At 43.1% G+C, this 18,508-nt stretch overlaps 1 protein-coding gene across 1 annotated transcript in view; it reads left to right on the top strand.

The window, feature by feature from the left end:
• The window catches only part of WTIP (WT1 interacting protein), a 78,439-nt gene extending 66,175 nt beyond the window's left edge, over positions 1-12,264 (top strand). Inside the window, exons 4-8 of the mRNA XM_005530127.3 lie at positions 3,063-3,125; positions 5,410-5,540; positions 6,642-6,693; positions 8,402-8,470; positions 11,306-12,264. Of these exons, the coding sequence (XP_005530184.1) occupies positions 3,063-3,125; positions 5,410-5,540; positions 6,642-6,693; positions 8,402-8,470; positions 11,306-11,458 (468 nt within the window). The 3' untranslated portion in view covers positions 11,459-12,264. The remainder of the gene's footprint in view (positions 1-3,062; positions 3,126-5,409; positions 5,541-6,641; positions 6,694-8,401; positions 8,471-11,305) is intronic.
• Positions 12,265-18,508: the final 6,244 nt, after the last annotated feature.

Raw genomic sequence — 18,508 nt, 5'->3', positions numbered from 1 at the left:
ATAACAACTTCTCTCATTGTTTTTATATATGCTTAAGGAGTATCTGTAATGAATATTAGGGAGAGTTCAAAATGATGTTTCCCATTTGTTGTGGATACAGAGTGTCCATAGACTTCTGACTGTTCCTATCCAGCCTGAGATTGGTCTGTATTTACATCACTTTACTGCTCTGCCAAGAAAATGCTTTTTTTAAGAACCTGGCATAGTGGGAACCCTTCTAGAGTAAGGGTAGAATTGAGCCCCACACTGCTTAGATCCTGAATGAATTTGTGCCTATGAATACCATGGGAACAGGAACCAGAGCGGAGATTTTTGGCTTCTCCATGGGGGTCTTGCCTATCAGTTTGTGTCACTTCACTGCTTCACCTCAGCCTGTTTTTCACACCTTCAGATTGGGAGTGGATGTGCTCAAAAGCTCTTTTTACTCCTCTGACTCTGTCAGGAATAAGAAAGGCTCCAAGTCTGTGTAGGGAAACCTTCTCTCAGTTACCTGCTCAGTTACCTGCTCCTCCCTCCCAGCCATGCTGGGAGCCCACCCCGGGAGGCTCTTGGTGTGCTGAGAGACAATAAAGAGGCTGTTCTGCCTTGTCTGCAGTCTGGAGCAAGTCACAACTCCTCTCCACATCTCTGAAGATTGTTAATAATCGAGTGCTTCAAAGACAGACGTTGACAATTTTAATTAGTATTTTAAGACTTTTAAATTCTGCTTCTAAAATTCAAAGCTTAGTACTGTAGCTCTGTTTGAACACTCCAAATTAGGATCAAACAGTGCAAAGAAGCAGCAGTAAGCTCCAGAAATGTCAAGAAATTAATTTATTTCTTTTAGCAGCAGTGTCCCACAGTATTGCCATCATATAGAAAAGAGTGCTGCTGGGCTCTGAGGCTGTTATTCTTTTCCAGTCCAATTAGGTTTAAAACAAAGCAGACCTGGATCCAAAACCTCCATCTAACTGAACCAGGCCTTCAGTCTGTCTGGGATTGACCCTGTGACTAGGAGAGGAAAGAGTGTAGTGCTACAGGACCAGCTCCCTGAGCCCATGAAATACTGTGTTACTGCTGTTAGTCTTACTGCCATTCTGCAAAGTCTTCTTAATGGGGTAATCCAGTTCTGGATGTGTTTGACTAATAACAATTCTCTTGCTAAAAACAAATAATGGTTTTAATTTAATAGGGTTAGTTATATAAAGAGTGATTTTTGTGTCAGCAAAGCCCTTCTTTCTGACGAAAGTGTAATTTATGACAATCTAGTTAGCAATAAATGCCATTAATCTGACCACTATGCCATTCTTTCCCTGGGGAATAATGTCCCCTCTTAATCAATAGCTGTGTGAATGCTCCTTTGCATTCCTTATCAAATGACAGCCAGATGGTACTGGTAAATTCATTCCAGCAGGATTTTAGAATTAGCTGGGTTTGTGCTGTTGTTAATCCTCTGCTGTCTGTGTCACTAGGACCTGCCCACCTGTTTCCAGTAAGCCTGGAGTTCCCAGCCCTAGGAAGCAGTCTAGCCAGAGGGTTACTCAGTCACAGGGCAGCCAAGAAACATCCCAAGCAGTGAGACCTTTTTCTTCATCAGTAAGAAGAGCAAAAAAGCAAAGAAAAGTAGTATGTTGCAGAAATAGACAGCTAGGACTGCCTGCCTCTGTCTTTGTTCCTCAACACCCTGATCTCTTCTAGGGGAGTGGAAAAGTTTCTTAAGACTGCATGAGCTGTTGGGCATGGCAAGTTTTGGGCTGTGACAGCTGCTATATCATTTACTGACTTCCAGACCCATTTAAGTGTCTATGAGACCTTTCCCTTCATAATCACTTTGTTGCATAGCAACAATAATTTTATCTCCAACCTATTGATCCAACATAATATGTAATCCCCTCACTCCAATAAAAAGGAAAACATATGGCAGCTCCAGGCAGGGAACCACGGGCTTTTGATGTGAGGGGACAGCTAATCCCCACTACACCAGGGGGAATGGAGCAAGATACACACTCTGGGGCTCAGGGGATGCATTAGGTGCCTGAGCCAATTAACCTGTGTTCTAGAAGAGTCTGGTTTACATTCATCCTCCTCTTCCTCATCTTTTATGTTGTGTAATTAAAGCATGTTTCAGGTGAGCTCTGCTAGAAGACCATAAGTGTACAACACCCCCAGGTAGGGGGGCACCCCTTCCCCTGGCAGGATTGTGCACACACAGCTCTCAGCTGAGATGGGGCTTCAGAGGGTGAGGAGAAAGTAAGTTCAGCCCCTGCAAACACCAGCTTCAAATGTACATGGCTGGAGTTCCTCAGGAAGATGTCTCTTGTTTGTAGGCTGTGGTTTGTAGGTCAGTCTGATTACCTGGATGGTTCCTCTATACCTCTAAACAGAGGACTAAAAGCAGATCTTGGCATCTGAAACAGGATCTGCCTTGGGGACAGGAGTACAGAGTTAAGGTCAGAACCGCTCAGACAGGGAACACAGAGCTTTGGTCCCAAGCAGGCAAAGCATCTCCCCAGAGCCATGCCCTTGGCAGTGCAGCATGGGCTGGCAGCTGGGCTTTGGATCATCCTTCTGAGGTACCTCACTGCTGCCCACATTGTGCAGTGAGCCCAAGCTCCTGTGAGTGCACTGGATTCTTCCCTGCCTGGAAGGCTTGGTATCCACAAGGCAGCTAAATCCTTCTCAGGCCTGTCTTCTATTTTTTAGCTTGCAAATAGCACTGAGTGAAATATAGGTCCAAAGTCTGAGATCTCTAATTTGAGCAGGAATTGGGAGGTGAGTCCAATGCTATTCAAAACAACCACCAAAAGAGTCAATTCAAGCTAATTTCTGCACATCAAACACAAACTTTCCACATATCAAACTTACTGTTACATTGGGAATCTCAGTGGAAATATTGCAGTGGATCAGAAGGCCAAACTGGTATCTGAACATGCTGCAAAAGCCGAGCAAAGGCTTCTGAGTCACTGTCTCCCAAACCTGTGTCATACACAGCACAGTAAAATAGCACAGCTTTCACCTAAAAGGTATTTCTGTGGCTAGAGGAGTGGCTACTAATGATCCTTTCTTTTCTGTCATTTTAACAGTATTCAGGTTTTCAGCAAACAGCAGACAAGTGCTTTGTTTGTGGACACCTCATAATGGAAATGGTAAGAGACCTAAACTCCTAATGATGGGTAGCTTGGGAAGTGCACTGTGAGACTGCTTTTCCTTACCCAGGATGCTATTGTGTCTTCACTGCTGTCAATAGAGTTTTTGAAACTGAAGCAGTAAATAATAATACCTTCATGCTCTATAACTACTATAAAGTACAGAAAATTTGGCTTTTTTTCTGCCTAAGAATATGGAAGGTTGTTATTCTGCCATTTGTGAGTTAAAATAAAATAGAATTTTAATACTAAAGGGTGAAAGTACAGCACAACTTCGTATGAGAATATGGTAAAGGAGCATGGTGGGTGTGCTGTGTAAGACAGCAGATAACAAGAGCTCAGTCAAGTGGGTGGAATCTGGGATAGAGCAGAGAGGAACATTATCAATAGTCCTGAGGTTTGTCACCTGCTCTGTGACTTGCTTTGTTTACCCTCTGTTTGCTCCACGTCATTCCATATGCATTATTGCCGCTGGGATTTGTAGGGAGCCAGTAGTCAGAGTTACTTTTGTAATAAGAAAAAATCAAAGGGCTTTGGGTTGACCAGATACTACTGACATCGTTTCAGTGCGTGAAATGGTGTGAAAAGAGTTTTGTGTGCTCTTCCTAAGCAGAAATTCCCTAACAAAATGAAGTGGTTTTCACAACAGAGAAGGGCAGATCCTATAGTGTATCTATTCTCCTCTTGCTTTAAAGTGTGCATGAACCTCAGTGTGCCTAAGACAAGTAGCTGTTGTGCTGCACACACGGAGGTTCAGTTGGAGCTGGAACAGAGACTTCACTAATGAGGATTCTGGCTTATATCCTGGCACCACTGGTTGGACAAGGATATTGTTCGTTTTAGCCCAAGAGCAAATTTCTAGAGTTGTGTCATGCTGGGAGGGGGAGGGGGATCCTGACTTGCATGCTTTGAGCTGGCCCTTAATTGCAGAATCCCAGGCAAGAGTCCATAATATCTTGCTGGTGGAGCTCAGTAGCTGGAAGCTTTGGCAGGTGCTTGTCTGCCTCTCTCCCGTCAGCAAGTGTGCTCTGACAAAAGGAAACAGCTCTGGGAGCTCCAGGAATTCAGCACTCCTAGTTGGCTAATTCCAGTGGGTTCCTGCCGTGTGCTGGCCTGGGGCAGAGCTGGGGCTGTGCAGGGCTGGGTGAGGAGCTGCCCTGTGCCCAGTGCCTGCACAGCTGTGCCAGGCTGGCACCACAGCACACTCCTGCAGCAGCACCAACTCCAGCCTTTCCAGTCAAACAGAGTCTGATAGCACTCACTGAACTCTACAGGGCTTCAGCAGGGAGGGGAAAAAAGGTTAAATTAAATTGGCCTTTTTTTCTGTACTTCTTTCCTCCTGGTTTGACCTTTATTCATAGAATCACCTATAGGGCCAAGGGAGCTTGGTCAGTGGAGATTTCTCATCTCAAGCTTCCCAGCAGTTCCAGGCTGAGTACAGCTAGCAGCTGAAATTTTGAAATTACCTTCCAAACATACTTCTTATGCCCAAAATGTATGGAATTGGTCTTATAGTCTGTTGAGAGCTGCCTGAAAGTGGTAACTGTGTCTCACTCTTCCCAGGGGCTTGTTCATGGGCTTGCAGCATCCTCCTCAATGTCCCAGTGCCACACTGGGTGTTACCTACGAGGATGGTCAGGACTGGGGGGGATCTGTTCTGTAGCAGTGCAGCCAAAGCTGCTTCAGACCTTTCCTTGAAACCTTTAAAATGCAGTAGGGAAGGTCAGCATGGGAAAAGCCTGGGCTGGTGCATGGATCAGTAACCAAACACATGGATAGTGATGGCATTTTATTAGAAATGGATGGGCCCCTATGACTGAATGATAACCAGTCAGTAACTCTGGGAGATTAGGATCCTTAGTTAATAAAGAAGCACCTCTTTATTTGCTTGTTTTTTTATTTAACTTTTTGAGTAATGACCTGTTTGGATTCTGTCACAGCCTGCTAAGTTTGGTAAAGTAACTTGTATTTGGGATTTCCCCAGAAGTGGTCTGTGAAGCAGTTTTTAATTTCCATTGGCAATATTGGCACTGCAGAGCTAAAGCTGATGGGTTTAGCCTGAATTTCAGTTCTTGCTCTTCTTTGGGAGCATATTGAAACCCACTAAAATAAGCAAGTTGATTGTTTTAAGACACTCCTTGCTGACAGATCTGCAGAGTGGTAATTTCATCCTGAATTGCTTTTCTCACTGTCATTATAAAGAATAAGAGAGACACAGCAGTTTATGGGGAGCAAATAGTTCATGTAATCAAGTATCCATTTATTTTGTTGTTTGCCTCATAAGATCTTACAGGCCCTTGGAAAATCCTACCATCCTGGCTGCTTCCGCTGTGTGGTGTGTAACGAGTGTTTGGATGGAGTCCCCTTCACTGTAGATGTGGAAAACAATATTTACTGTGTCAAAGACTACCATACGTGAGTACACAAATCCACTGCATGCTCAGAAAAATAATACCAGTTAAATCACTGATGTAGTTATAAGCCTTGTGATGGGTAAAAAGGTCACTCCTACTTGCTCAGATGTCCCTCAACTGCTTCTTTCATTTGTAAAGTATTTTACAATTTATTTATTTGTAAAGTGTTTCATTTGTAAAGTATTTTAAGATTTGTTAAGTAGTATGTTAGTTATGCCATACTTCAGCCAAGTGAGGCTGAAAATCAGATTGTGTCAGAGGATGTGTTTCTTGGGGGCTGTTCCTCTACTTTCAGGACTACCAATTATACCAGGCCAGCTCTGCAGGTGTTGGTAGGTTCTGCTGGCTGTTTGAAGAGTAGAGGTTCTGGCAGTGCTTGACACGGGTGTAAGTTTTGTTAACTGAGACAGAAGTGTAATTAACAGTTAGTTTAGAACAATTTGAGCCTTACTTGACAAAAGGTAGAGGGTTAAGAGATTGCTTTTAGACTCCTTCCTGATTCTGCTCAAAGGCAACAGGATCCTGCTCTTAGCTCCAGTTAACCAATAACTCAGTTATGCAGCAGGAGTAAATCACCCTGAATTCAGCCCTGTTGGTGCCAATCTGACTGTGTTACAAGGACACAGTGAGTGTTGTCCCAGTGGCTGTCATACAGTGCAGCTGTGGACAATAAACCCATTTGTGTATTTACCTGGAAGATTCTGGCCATGATCAGCCCCTCTCCTCTCCTTTAGCATGGTTATGTCTTTCTGATGTCAGAGAGTGACATCCCTAAGTCAGGAGCTGCTTTGTAGTCAAGCATCAAGGCTCTGGAAAAATTTGAATGGTTTTATAAATAAAGGAAAGAAAGAAAAATGGCATATACAGGAAGAGGGGTGGATTAATTATGCCTCAAGGTCAGGAAGACCTAAACAATGAAGTTGGGGTAGATCAGCCTTTTCCAAATCTCCTTCTCATTGAATATCATCAAACAATTAGAGGCATTTCAAATCCTGTGGATCTCCATTTTACTAAAAACAAGGCATGATTAGAATGGCTCTCTTGGTTCTACTTTTTGAAGATGCTTTGAATGTGATTGGAACACTTTCTTCTTGCACCGTAGGGTTTTTGCACCAAAATGTGCTTCCTGTAACCAGCCGATCCTCCCAGCACAGGTAGGTGTTAACATGCACTGACTCTTAGGGGAAACAGCTGTTGGCATATGGGCACTTCCTAAAAACACACTAAAGGCTTTTCCTTCCTCTCCCAGAATCTGTACTATGTTAGTTACCAAATTAAATCAAAGTTCATCAGTAAAGTCACTCCCAAACATTCCCAGAGGTTGTAATAGTCATACTACTTCTAAAAGTATAGTACTTTATATCTTTAGGTCTTCAGGTCTTAGCTTTCCAGGTCTTCATTAATCTGTTAGAAACCTCATTTAATTGAAAACACTGACTGGGGCTCCAAGAACAACTCAGGGAGTAAAGCCCTTGAAAAGGCATCTGATGGCTACCCTGACCCTGTGAGAAGGCCACACACAGTCTGTTGTTCTGAGGTGGCAATGGAATGAAAGTTTTTAAGGGGTTGAAAAGGCAGCAACAAAAATGGAACCAGGTGAAGCCTGCTTGCAAGCTCAACCCAGGCTGACAGTGTTGTTGGCACAATTAGACCAGAGTGGGGCTCCCTCATGCTCTGGTTGGTACAGAACCCTCTGAGTTGCCTTTGCTGAGGTCACTGACCACCGTTTCATTTGTAAACAAGGGCCTCAGCATCTCCCTGCTTTTCCCCTGGTCAGAGTTTCCCTCCTGTAAGCTGCTGAGCTGCAGTAAAGGCTGATGCTAAAGCCTTTCACTTGCCCACCTCTCCGCCACTGCACATTACTCTCATTTGTCAGTAGCATTTCTGTTAACTGGCCAAGTCTTACATAACCAAGAACCCTATAAAGGCTGAACCAGAACTGTTTGTCCTGATGGATTGTGAGGAGAAAAGCTCTATGTAAATGCCACTGAATTTGGGTCTTAAAAAATAGTTCTTTTTTTCTTTTCAAGAAAGAAAAAAGAAATATAAGGCAGTCATAGTGCTGACTCACCTGATGACTAGCAGGACACACTCCATGTTCTTTCCCAGGGAGATTTCTTAGGTTAGTTCAAGTCTAGAAGTGCAGGTGCTAACTTGCCCACAGCTTCTCTCAGACATAGTCCACGTCATATCTGGTGCTCCAGCCACGCCTGGACCTGGAAACAATGCAAGGCAAGCAATTTAATGAGCTCTGTCTTCAGAGTGGATCAGCAAAAGAGCCTGTGAGGTTACTAGAAGGGTATGGGCTGCTCTGCAGGGCCTGGGGCTCAGCCAGGAATTGCACAACTCTCCTACACCCACCCTCACGCTGAGGTTTGGCCTGTGCATGTAATTACCTGCCAGACTGGTGTGTCAGTCCCTGTGGGGACACAGTGACATGTGCATGTGCAAAAGAGCTGTGCAGCAGATGGTTTGAGAGGAATACAAGTCCTGGAAATCAGAGCAAGATGTGTACAAGGAAAAGTTACCCAAAGAGCAGGTTTTTGACTGGTAATTTGTTCAGATCTGGGTGCCCTTGGAAGATTACTTGATTTTAAGACTGATTTGTTCCTTGAGGATGAGGTTTTGGCTAAAATTCCCAAGTGACCTCTGCAGCTTAGATGTGCCAGACACCCAGACTGCTGCTACAAAGCTAAGGAGTGGTGCAGTGCCAGGTCCTGGGGTTAAGACCTTCAGTGGTCACAGAGCTTCTGCTGCACGGGGGAACAGGGGAACAGCTCTCCAAAGCAACGAGCTGGGCACTGCGTGAAGACTGAAGAAATGCTTAGACACCACTGTCACTTTCTCTCTGCTCCACCCCAGGGCTCCGAGGAGACCATCCGGGTGGTGTCAATGGACAAGGACTACCACGTGGAGTGCTACCACTGCGAGGTGAGCCCCGGGCTCTGCCCGCCCGCCCCACGGCTGGTTCTGCTTCAGGGGGGATCTGCTCTGCTCTGCCTTGGGGGTCCTGCTCTGCCTCGGGGGGGATCTCTGCCTGGGGGGGGATCTGCTCTGTCTCGGGGGGGGGGATCTGCTCTGCTTCTGGGAGTCCTGCTCTGCCTCAGAAGGACCCTGACTCACCCCATGGGCTGTGCTTGCTGGCTCTAACACACCTGGGCAGGTAGGGCTCTGCCCCACAGCTCCTGGAGGAAGACAAAGGGGTGAATGCTGCCTGGGCTGGAAGTGGTGCTGCCATCACCAGTACCAAATTAGTTATGGAGGGGTTTTCCCCAATATATTACCTTCAAAGCTGGGCTTGGTTTGTTGTGTTGAGTTTTCTCAATACTTCTGGATGGGGAGTGAGCAAAGAGTAGGTAGGTGTCAGTTCTCTTTTTCCTCATCTCTAGGTACAGTCTGTAGGCTCTGATCTGACAAGACTTGAATTTACATTGGCTGTGCAGGGAAGGTGTCTCACTGGAAGGCCTTTCTAGGGGATCTGGTTTTTCTGTGCTGAATGAATATTGATTCTTTACTAGGAAATTGACAGGGATACCATGGACTTGCTGTCATTTTTTTGGGAGTAGTTTCTTATTGAGCAGAACATTTAAACAGTTATTGTCACAGATCAAGTTGTGGAATTAGCGCTCTTGCTTCAGAGAGGAGACCTGAGTTCATCCTTAGTCCTGCATCCAGGAACATAAGAAGGGAAACAAACTCACTAAGTTGGGATCAACCAAAAACTTCCCTTTGCTGTCGGTTTGGCACTCTGATATAACACACAAATATCCACACAGATCTTACCTGTTAACACCAGGGGCAACAATACAGCAGTGCTGCCTTCATGCCCTGTTGCACAAAGGTTTTACAAAGAATCTGCTGACTGAGAGAGAAAATTACAAAATTCAGGGCATCTTGAAATAGTATGTACCTAAATGTAAGGAAGGCCCCATCCAGTCAGCCATCTCTTTTCAACAGACACCTGATACTCCATCCATTTCTATTAATTTTTCAAGAGAAATTGGCACAGGAAATCACAGTATTTTGGAGAGCTGAACTTCCCTCCTCCTTCCCCCAACTATTGCTTTGTGCAAGCTTCACCTAAGATGACAGCTCCCTCCCCTGCTCTCAGGCTATTGACTTTATGCTGGAATGTCCCACTGGGGGTTTATTTTCTGTCATTTCATTATTCATTTCCCCATTCTCCTCCCCATTTGAGGCAAAGCAAGCTGCCTCCACATCTGCCCAGAAAGGCAGAATGCATTTATGTACAGAAATCAGGAGTTAGCCATGTGTCAGCAGGGGTGGGTTACTGCCTGATGCTCTCAAATCAGGCTCTCTGTACACTGCTGTCCCCAAATGCTGCTGCAAAAGGGAGTGCCAGGATTTTGAGGTACACACATGAAAACTTTAGCAAAGGTTGCCATGACTTAGACCACCACTTCTCATCTGCTTTTGATGTCATTCTCACCTGCTGGCCATGCACAGTCAGTGGTCAGGTTGGAAACTTTGCAGCTTTTCTGTGTCATCTCTTCCATGTGCAACCCCACTTGATTTCTGTGGAGGAGCTGAAGCCCTTTTGCAGATCACTGGAGTCCCATTCTGAAACTGGAATCCACTGACAAGGCAGGCTTTCTCCTTGCAGAAAGGGAGTTCAGTTTTGGAGAAGGAAAAACATACAAACACTTGGCACATCTGCAAGGCATCTGAAATTGGCAAGTTCTAATTTTAAGTCTTGTATAAATTGCTATAAAATCATTATATAATATGTAGCAACACACAGAAAATTACTTTGGCAGATACTTTGATTAAGACCCCTCTAAACTAACATTCCAGTTTTAAAGCTTAATTTAAAACCCATTTTTAGTCTTATTTCATTATTGTAAAATTTGAGGATTTAAACTTGAGCTGTGAAAGCTGAAAAATTATACTTTGTGTTCATTTAAAATCTTTGCATTTGTTTTCAGCAGTAAAACCATCTCTATTCCCAGTTTATTCTGGTTTTTTTTTTCTTTCTATTATGTGCACAGATACATACTCAGAATCCCTGATTTCTCAGAATTGATCATGTTAATAATTTCTAAGTATTTAACATCCTTGAAACATTAAATCTGAGCACCAAACTTCAGTGATTTCCAAATGCCCTCAGAATTACAGTGATGGCAAGTGGAAATCAGGATGGTCTCTATTGCAGTGTACATAAGAGTCAGCAGGCAGGATCACTGTTAGTTGCTTCTCTGTCTCTGTCTGTAGTTACGTGCCAGTCCCAGGGATTACCAGCATTTCTAGTAAAGATGGACCACTGGCCTTAAAGTCTTTAAGTTCTTTTAATTCCAAATTAGTGTAAATCTGCTCCAGAAGTAAGATATGTCACCTCTCCCCCCTTTTCCCCTCCCCTCTCATTCTCTACTTATGCTCCCCCACATCTTGCTCGCCGCCTCGCTGCAGAATTATTTCCTTCTCTGTTCGAGCCTCTTCCAGGTTGTGTTTGTCAGGGTCAGCCCCTAGCCTGCTTTTAGGCTTTTGATTTGCATCACCATTTATTAGATGGAGGAGAGATCAGAATGGGAAACAGTGGTGAAAAAAGGCTGGGCACTATTATAGCCTGTGCTGTTGGATTTCAGTAATGTCAGTGTGAGATGGTCAGGGTGCACCTCCCAGAAGTTGTGGAGGCTGCTGGCTTTGGAGGTGGGAGGGAGCTCCTGGGGCCATGCAGGACAGACCAGCAGCACTGTGAGAGGCCTGCCTGAGTCACTCACTGATCTGAGATGTCTCTCTTTCTTCTAGGACTGTGGCTTGCAGCTCAATGATGAGGAAGGCCATCGTTGTTATCCCCTAGAGGGCCACTTGCTCTGCCACACCTGTCATATCAGGCGCCTTAATATCAAACTGCCATCACATCCACCTCCGAGCTACCCCATGCATGTCACAGAACTCTGAAAGACATTTCCATGATCAATAAGCTGTTTGAAAGAGAAGACAAAAGTTTAAAAATTATTTTCATGTTCCTTTAAAGATGAGGTTCCAGTAATAACCATCTAAACCATCTATTTATTTTTTAAATCAGAGGTGAGGGGGTCCTTTTCTGATCTTGTACATATGTTCTTTTATCTAGACATTTTCACCAAGACAGTCTACTTGAACAAATAATTCACCACTAAACTGTAACTGTAAATGGCAGCATTTCTGAAAACAATGGTACAAAGGGCTGTTCTGGACTCCCTACTTGCTTCCTTCAGTGGAGATTTCACCCAAGTAAGGAGTAGAATTACTTTCCAAAAGTTAGCACCTTATCATATTGCAGCAAGCATGATAAGATACATGCTTGCATTTTAGCTAGTTTTGTTGAATTCTGGTCTTAGAGAATACTTAGATTCCAGAAGTAGGGAATAGGCAGCAAGCAGGTGTTTAAGCCAGGGCAGTTTTCAGCAAGGTAAGGAAGGGTGTTCTGTGTTCTGTGAAGAAGTGTCAGGCCAGCTCTCCATCCTGCAGGGTCCCACAGTCATCCAAAGACTAATTATTCAGCTTGCTCAAGAAATATGGCAAGGATTTGATATAAAACCCATAGTACAGAGGATTGTATCCAAAAGATTGGCACGTGCCGGGTCAGTAGTTGCAGCCCTCTGTAATTGCTGGCTGTGTAGCCATGGCTTCAAAATGCATTCCTATCAACTGGACCATTTGGCACTTACTAAAGAATTCATCTTTCAAAACTGTTTTTTGTTCAATAGGGTTCTATGCAAAGGTACACTTGTCTTTATACTGCTTGTTTTATCCAAGACTTTTTTTTTTTTGTTACCAACTGCTTCATGATTGTATGTTGAGACATTATTAAAGAGAGGCCCAGTGGTTTGGTATTACCTTTTCAGCTTTGTGTTCTTTTCGAGATTACTTTTGAACTGATTATGGTGATCGTCTTCACTGGAAAACAAAGTGCAGTATGGCAGGAATAGTAATTTAGAGAGTCAGACCACAAAACATCGGTGTTTACAACAAGTATTAGCTGTACACAGAATGTACACACTTTCATGTTTTGCATAAGCTTTTACAGTACCCTCAGAGCTCTGGGGAGAGATATATGTCTTCCATATAGGAAGTTAGATGAATCTTTTTTTATGGTTTGTTTTCTACCACGTGCTGGTGTTTTACATACAAATCACACCATCTGTATGTCAAAAAAATTCCTTGCATTCTCATGAGAATTGACCCAGCCTTCCTGAAGCTGCAATTTATCATTGCTGTCTTTAACTGTATTCAAAGTTACAATAAAATAAAATTCTTCAGCTCCAGAGGAAGCAGAAATACCAGACCAGGTTCTTGGCATGTGTAAACTGGGACATTTCCATGCCAGTTCTCCACACTTGAGAATCTGCCCGATCCGTTCGGAAATGATCCTGTGTTAAATTCAGCATGCAGACTGATGGAATGACTTATTTGGCAACACCATTGCAGTTTAGTTTCTTATGCTCCATTGACTTTTTGAAAGCCATTTGTGGTGCTCTTGAAAAGCACAAAGAGCATCCAATGGCCACTAATTCCTAAGTGGAATAATTAACTCCCTTAACAGAACTTTTTGATAGTCTGGAATTTCCTTATGGGCAAAGGTGGGGGGCAGGGGAACAGGAAAAATTCTTGAGAACTATTTTTTTTCTGTTAGTAAGGAACAAAAGGGATGCTTCCTGAACTTCTGCCAGACTTCCATGGCCTAGAGTAACCTGTCCTACTGAAGGCTCCTGGGCAAAGTAATTATGTAGTTAATATTTATCAGTTTATAATTAAAATGTTTAATGTGAATGCCAGGATTTGAAGGAACTACAGTGCAATCAGTGCCCCATTTCTGTGCTGTGGTCCTAGAGGTCTGGCCTGCAAATGAGAGGCCAGGAGTGCACGTGCAATTCTGCATTTGCTGACACTCTCTCTGTGTCCATAGTCAGCAGCCCAGCCTAAGGAGGAAGTGGAACTACACATGCCAGCAAATGTTGGAGAAAGGGGGAAAAAAATGTCTTAAACTGGATTGTATGGCCAGGTCAATTCCTTCAGGTCATTACAAACACGGAAGGCAGCAGAGCTTCAGGATAAACTTTTAGCATCAGCTACAATGGAATTCTTTTACCATTGCAGGAGGTTGCTTTGGACCACATTTAGCCTTGAGGTATTTTCACCTGCTTGTCTTTACAATATATATTACAGGACCCAGATTAAGAAAAGATGATTAAAATACAGAAAGAAGATTTTGGTCTCTTCCTGGGAACAAATAACAGTTACTTGCTGAACTGGAAAAATGCTTTGCTTTTCCAGTAGAGAGGCAAAACCTTCACACTGACAGTGGACAGAGCTGGAGGTGACTGACTCTGACATTCAGCCCAGTCCTCTGCCAGCACCTTCCTGAACACTGTGCCTCCATCAGGGACAGGTTTAAGTTTCCAACATACCTTCTAAGGGCCAGCACACTTTCAAACATGTACATAACCAGAACATTTCTTTGGGTTTTTTTTCCTCAAAACAATCATCCCGTAGAACAGAATAATATTTCATTTAATTTCACATGCTGATTTTTCAATCTCTTGTAGTTCTGTGCCGGTCTGATCTGTTAAGTGTCATCATGGTAAAAATTCTGAAAGGTAATATGTCAATATGGAATAAGAGATTTGTTTAAAACCAGAAAGCAGCAGTTGTTCTAGTATTTTCTACAGACAGATGCATTCCATTACTGTATTACGAAGTACAGCTTTGCTTTTCCAGCATTTACTGTAAAAACTGGGGCTTGAGTGAAATTTCCCAGGTTTGGTTGGGTTTTTTTTCAAATCAAAGAGAAAAACAAAGTCAAACCTAAAGTACTGATGTGTTGTACTCATTAGTACTAAGTGACAGTTTCTACACATTTTACCTCCTGCCTGGGGAATTACATAAATGAGAAATCTTGTTTTAATTATTTTCTTACGGAATATTCTTATGTTAAATCAGTTCAACACAGATGAAAACTTCCTCAGTTCATCTTACAATGCAATTGTTCTTCAGAAGCCTTTACTGTACTGTACTGTTTCCATAAAGTTCCATCAATAAGAACCTGCTCTCATTTGCATCAGGCACATCACCTTCCCTTGTAGGAAGGGAATCTTCCCAAGCCTCTCCAGCATCAGCTGCTGTGGGCAGTGCAGGGTCCCTTGTCCACAGGAGGACATGTTCCAAAGAAAGGACCAAAATACTCATTTGAAAACAAAAGAATGCACTCAGAGAATTGAGGTTCCAAGAGGGTTTGTTTGGGTTTCTTTCCTTTTCCTTTCACTTGTGTGCACGTGTGTGTATATATTTTGTAAGGTGGAGCTTCAAAAGGAAAACATGGTTAGAGGAACTCTTTAAGACCAGAAATTCCAGAGTAGTAAAGTAAACCAAAGCTCTAAAGGAAACAAAAGCTGCTTTCTTGTGTTTCAAGAAAAGTTTAAAAGTTTGTGATTCATCCTGTAACTAATGCCGTAACTAGAGTATATAATTTGACTTAAATTAAGTTTTCATTTGAGAAATATTTTCATTTTCTTTAAAAGAATATAGTTTTCTTCCAAGAACTTGGACCAACGTTGATTTTTATTTTGTAGGAAATAAATGAATTCCCAGTTTGTATATCATGTAACTAGTTTACATGCTGAAAATATACATTAGTTAACTATTTTTGTATATATATATATCCTTGTAAAACCTTTCAATGTGCTTCTGTCTTTTAGTCTTTAGAATTACTTGTGGTTTTGTGTTTCAGTGTTTGATTCCCTTGATTGTTGAAGAAAAAAATTGGGAAATGTAGATTTATTTATCTAAAGAAGAAGCTACTTGCTATCATCTTAAGTTATTTAATATTAAAGTCAGAAGTTTCATTTAACCTTAGATGCTATAATCTGCTTTTTTCAATAAAGACATTTTGTAGTTATGTCTGGTTTTGTAGTTCTGTTGCATGTAAGTATTTTTTTTTTTTAATTTAATCTAGGTGGGCACTAAAAGAATTTTCAGAACCCTTGTATTGCCTACAGAAATGCCTGACTGATATTAATTGATTGCAGCTGCATTCATGAAAGATTTTGGTCCTCTAGTGCAAGTGTTACTAATTAAGGTCTAAAATATGCCCACAGCTAACGTTCTGCAGCTGCACTTAGAAAAGAATTTAGTCACTCTGGCACTTTTTAATTAAGCTTTAACTAGTCTGGCTAGTTCACATGTCAGACAGTCAGTATTGAGGAACACTTCCTTTTCAAAACTCTCATTATTTTTTGGAGTGTTACACAAGAGAAGTATTTGCCTGTGCTATGAACTTAGCTTGAAGCACTTGGACCTTGGTTTGGGGAACTTTCTCTATATTCTTGCTAAATCACAGTAATCCAGAAACTGTGGCCAAAGCTCTGATAGGATCAAAGAGATGCATGTTTATCTATTTTGCCTTTTTGAAGCTTTTTGCCATCTTCCTGATTCCAGTTTCACGGCACAGATGGGAGCTTGGTCACATTTACCTTCCTCACCCCATGGTCCTGCAGGAGCAGCTGTGTCTGTTGGGCAGAACGTGCTCTGGTGTCTTGTCTCCAGCTGGCCAGGGGAGAAAGTACAACAGCCAGTTCCTTCCTTGTTTCCTCATAGCCAGTGTCCTTCCTTTCCATCAGGATGGCCAGTCTGCTCTCCTGGTGAATATTCTTCCCTCCAGTGACCGGCAGACATCAAACACTCACAAGCTGCTCTTTGCGTCTGGGCCACCCTCCCATCAGAGGGGCCTCTGCAGCTCTGCCACCCTGGCTTGGCAAAGCCCAAATAACTTCACAGCTGGAAAGAAACTTCCTAGAGGTTTTCCCACAATGGCTATTTTGGCAAATTTTTCTTCTGCACAGTCAGAATGGAAAGAGTTACAGATGCCACAATTGTTTTAGGGACAGTCTGCACTTTGGTGCTTTGAAACAGATGTACCATACTTCTGTAGGGCCTTCACATACATGCTGTTTTCTTACTCGTTATTTTCAAAAATTCATTCAAAATGAGCAATCCATGCCCTCCTTGAAGGAAAAAAAAAAGCCACAAAGACTGGCCAACTCAAAGCATTTTAACAGGGCCTTACTACATGGGTAACACAAATGTACTTAATAAAAATCTAGGACATCTTAATGCAGCAAGAATTTACACCAACTCATAATCAGCCTGACTGAAAAGAACAGAATACTTTAAAATCTTAACTGTTCTGTGTGGGCCTCCGTGCAGAAAGCACATACTGGAAAAAAGAACATTTGTTCATGGCAGGGTGGGTGTGAGTCAGGCCCTGGCTCCCAGGGGAGCACCACCAAAGGCTGCACTGTTCTGGGTCCCTGGCCCTGTCCTGGTCCCTGGCCCTGTCCTGGGTTCCCTGGCCCTGTCCTGGGTAGTGAGGGGCCCAGAGCTGAACACAACACTCAGAGTTTGGCTTCAGCAGTGCCGAGTACAGGGTGACAATCATTGCCCTGGTCCTGATGCCCACCTGGGTGCTCCTGGGCTCATGTTTAGCCACTGCCACCAGCACCCCCAGGGCCTTTCCCTCTGTGCAGATTTCCAGCCCCTCTGCCCCAGCATTTTGCTCTGCTGGTGGTGGTTGTGACCCAAGGATAAGACCCAGCATTTTACCCTGTTGACCCTTCACACCCATGGCCTCAGCCCATCCATCCAACCTGTCCTGATCCATCCCTCAGCAGAGCCTTCTACTCTCCAGTAGGTCAACACTCCCACCCAACTTGATGTCATCACTAGATTTAGCTAAATTTGCTAAATAGCGACCAAGAGCTACTGGACATGGAGTAGGAGACATCAGTCTTCACTGGGTGTCTAAGCCAGACATGAAAATGTCACCCTCTAAACAGAGGGCATTGGTTTCTGGAATAAAGTGCAGGTCATTCCTTGGTCACCACTACTGGGCTAATCAGCAGCTGATTTATGTAATTTTAAAAGCTATGGGGTTCACCATAACTTCTGATAAAACTCCAGAAGACCAAAAAAATATTTTCTTTCTGTTCAAAAATCATTTGAGATCCTATCAGAGCACTCAATACAATTCCCACCATCTCTTAACACTTTGAGACAACAAAGGCAAGTTCCCATGTTGTTTAAGAACATATATTTAGAACTGGCTCATGTCTGCAGTACCTGCACTGTCCCTGTGCTGTCAGTTTCTGTCCCATCTGAAGACAATACACAACATTAGAGAATATAAATCACTGCTCACACAAAGAGCACAGGAGAAGGACAAATTGAAAACTGTACAATAAGTAAGAGACCATGAGGAGATCTGGTTTGCCAGAAGTGATTAAGTAGCTATCCAGCAACACATTTAAGAACAAATTCTTAAAGGTTTGCATCACAGCTGAAAAAAGAAATCCTCAAACCCCCTCATTTGTATGTACATGTCTGGGAAGCCATCGCCTTGAAGAACAAGGTCTGTTTTGGTTAGTCACAGTAAGTCAAGCGGTTAAGTGGACTATCCAAAAAAAACATGTTAATTAAAAATTTGGCACATTTAAACTATTGCAGGAATGTTAAAGCCAACTGATCAGTTAATTACTGGCTGCTCTGGCGAGGAAATGAAAGCCAGAGACACCCTCAGTGCCTCCAGCACAGGAAGGGAATGGTGACACGCACAGTTCCCAAACAGTGTCAGCAGGCCTGGCACTACTGACCCTGGCACTGTGCTGGGTCCTGCTGAGTCCTCAAGGGCATTGGGACAGGAGAGGAAATCACTGGATAAAGCTGTGTCTTTTACTATCTCAGGCATGCAGCTGAAAAGTTCCTGAGTCAAATGCAACAAGCTATCAGAGGGAAATAAAGCAGTGACAAATTCTGCTCTGTGAGGGTTGGGTATTGTGGGGATTTGGTCTTACCTTGGTGTCTTGACCTGAAGTTTTCAAAGCTCACACACTATGGATGGATACACAACAGAGTAGGGCAGAAAATTAAAATGGCCTGTGAGGCAGGGTGCAGTGCCAAAGAGAGAATAACAAG

This window comes from Pseudopodoces humilis, chromosome 14 (genome assembly GCF_049639895.1).
Source record: "Pseudopodoces humilis isolate 2021_Gansu_Grassland_sample_001 chromosome 14, ASM4963989v1, whole genome shotgun sequence".
NCBI lineage: Eukaryota > Metazoa > Chordata > Aves > Passeriformes > Paridae > Pseudopodoces > Pseudopodoces humilis.
This window is presented reverse-complemented; position numbering and strand designations above follow the sequence as displayed.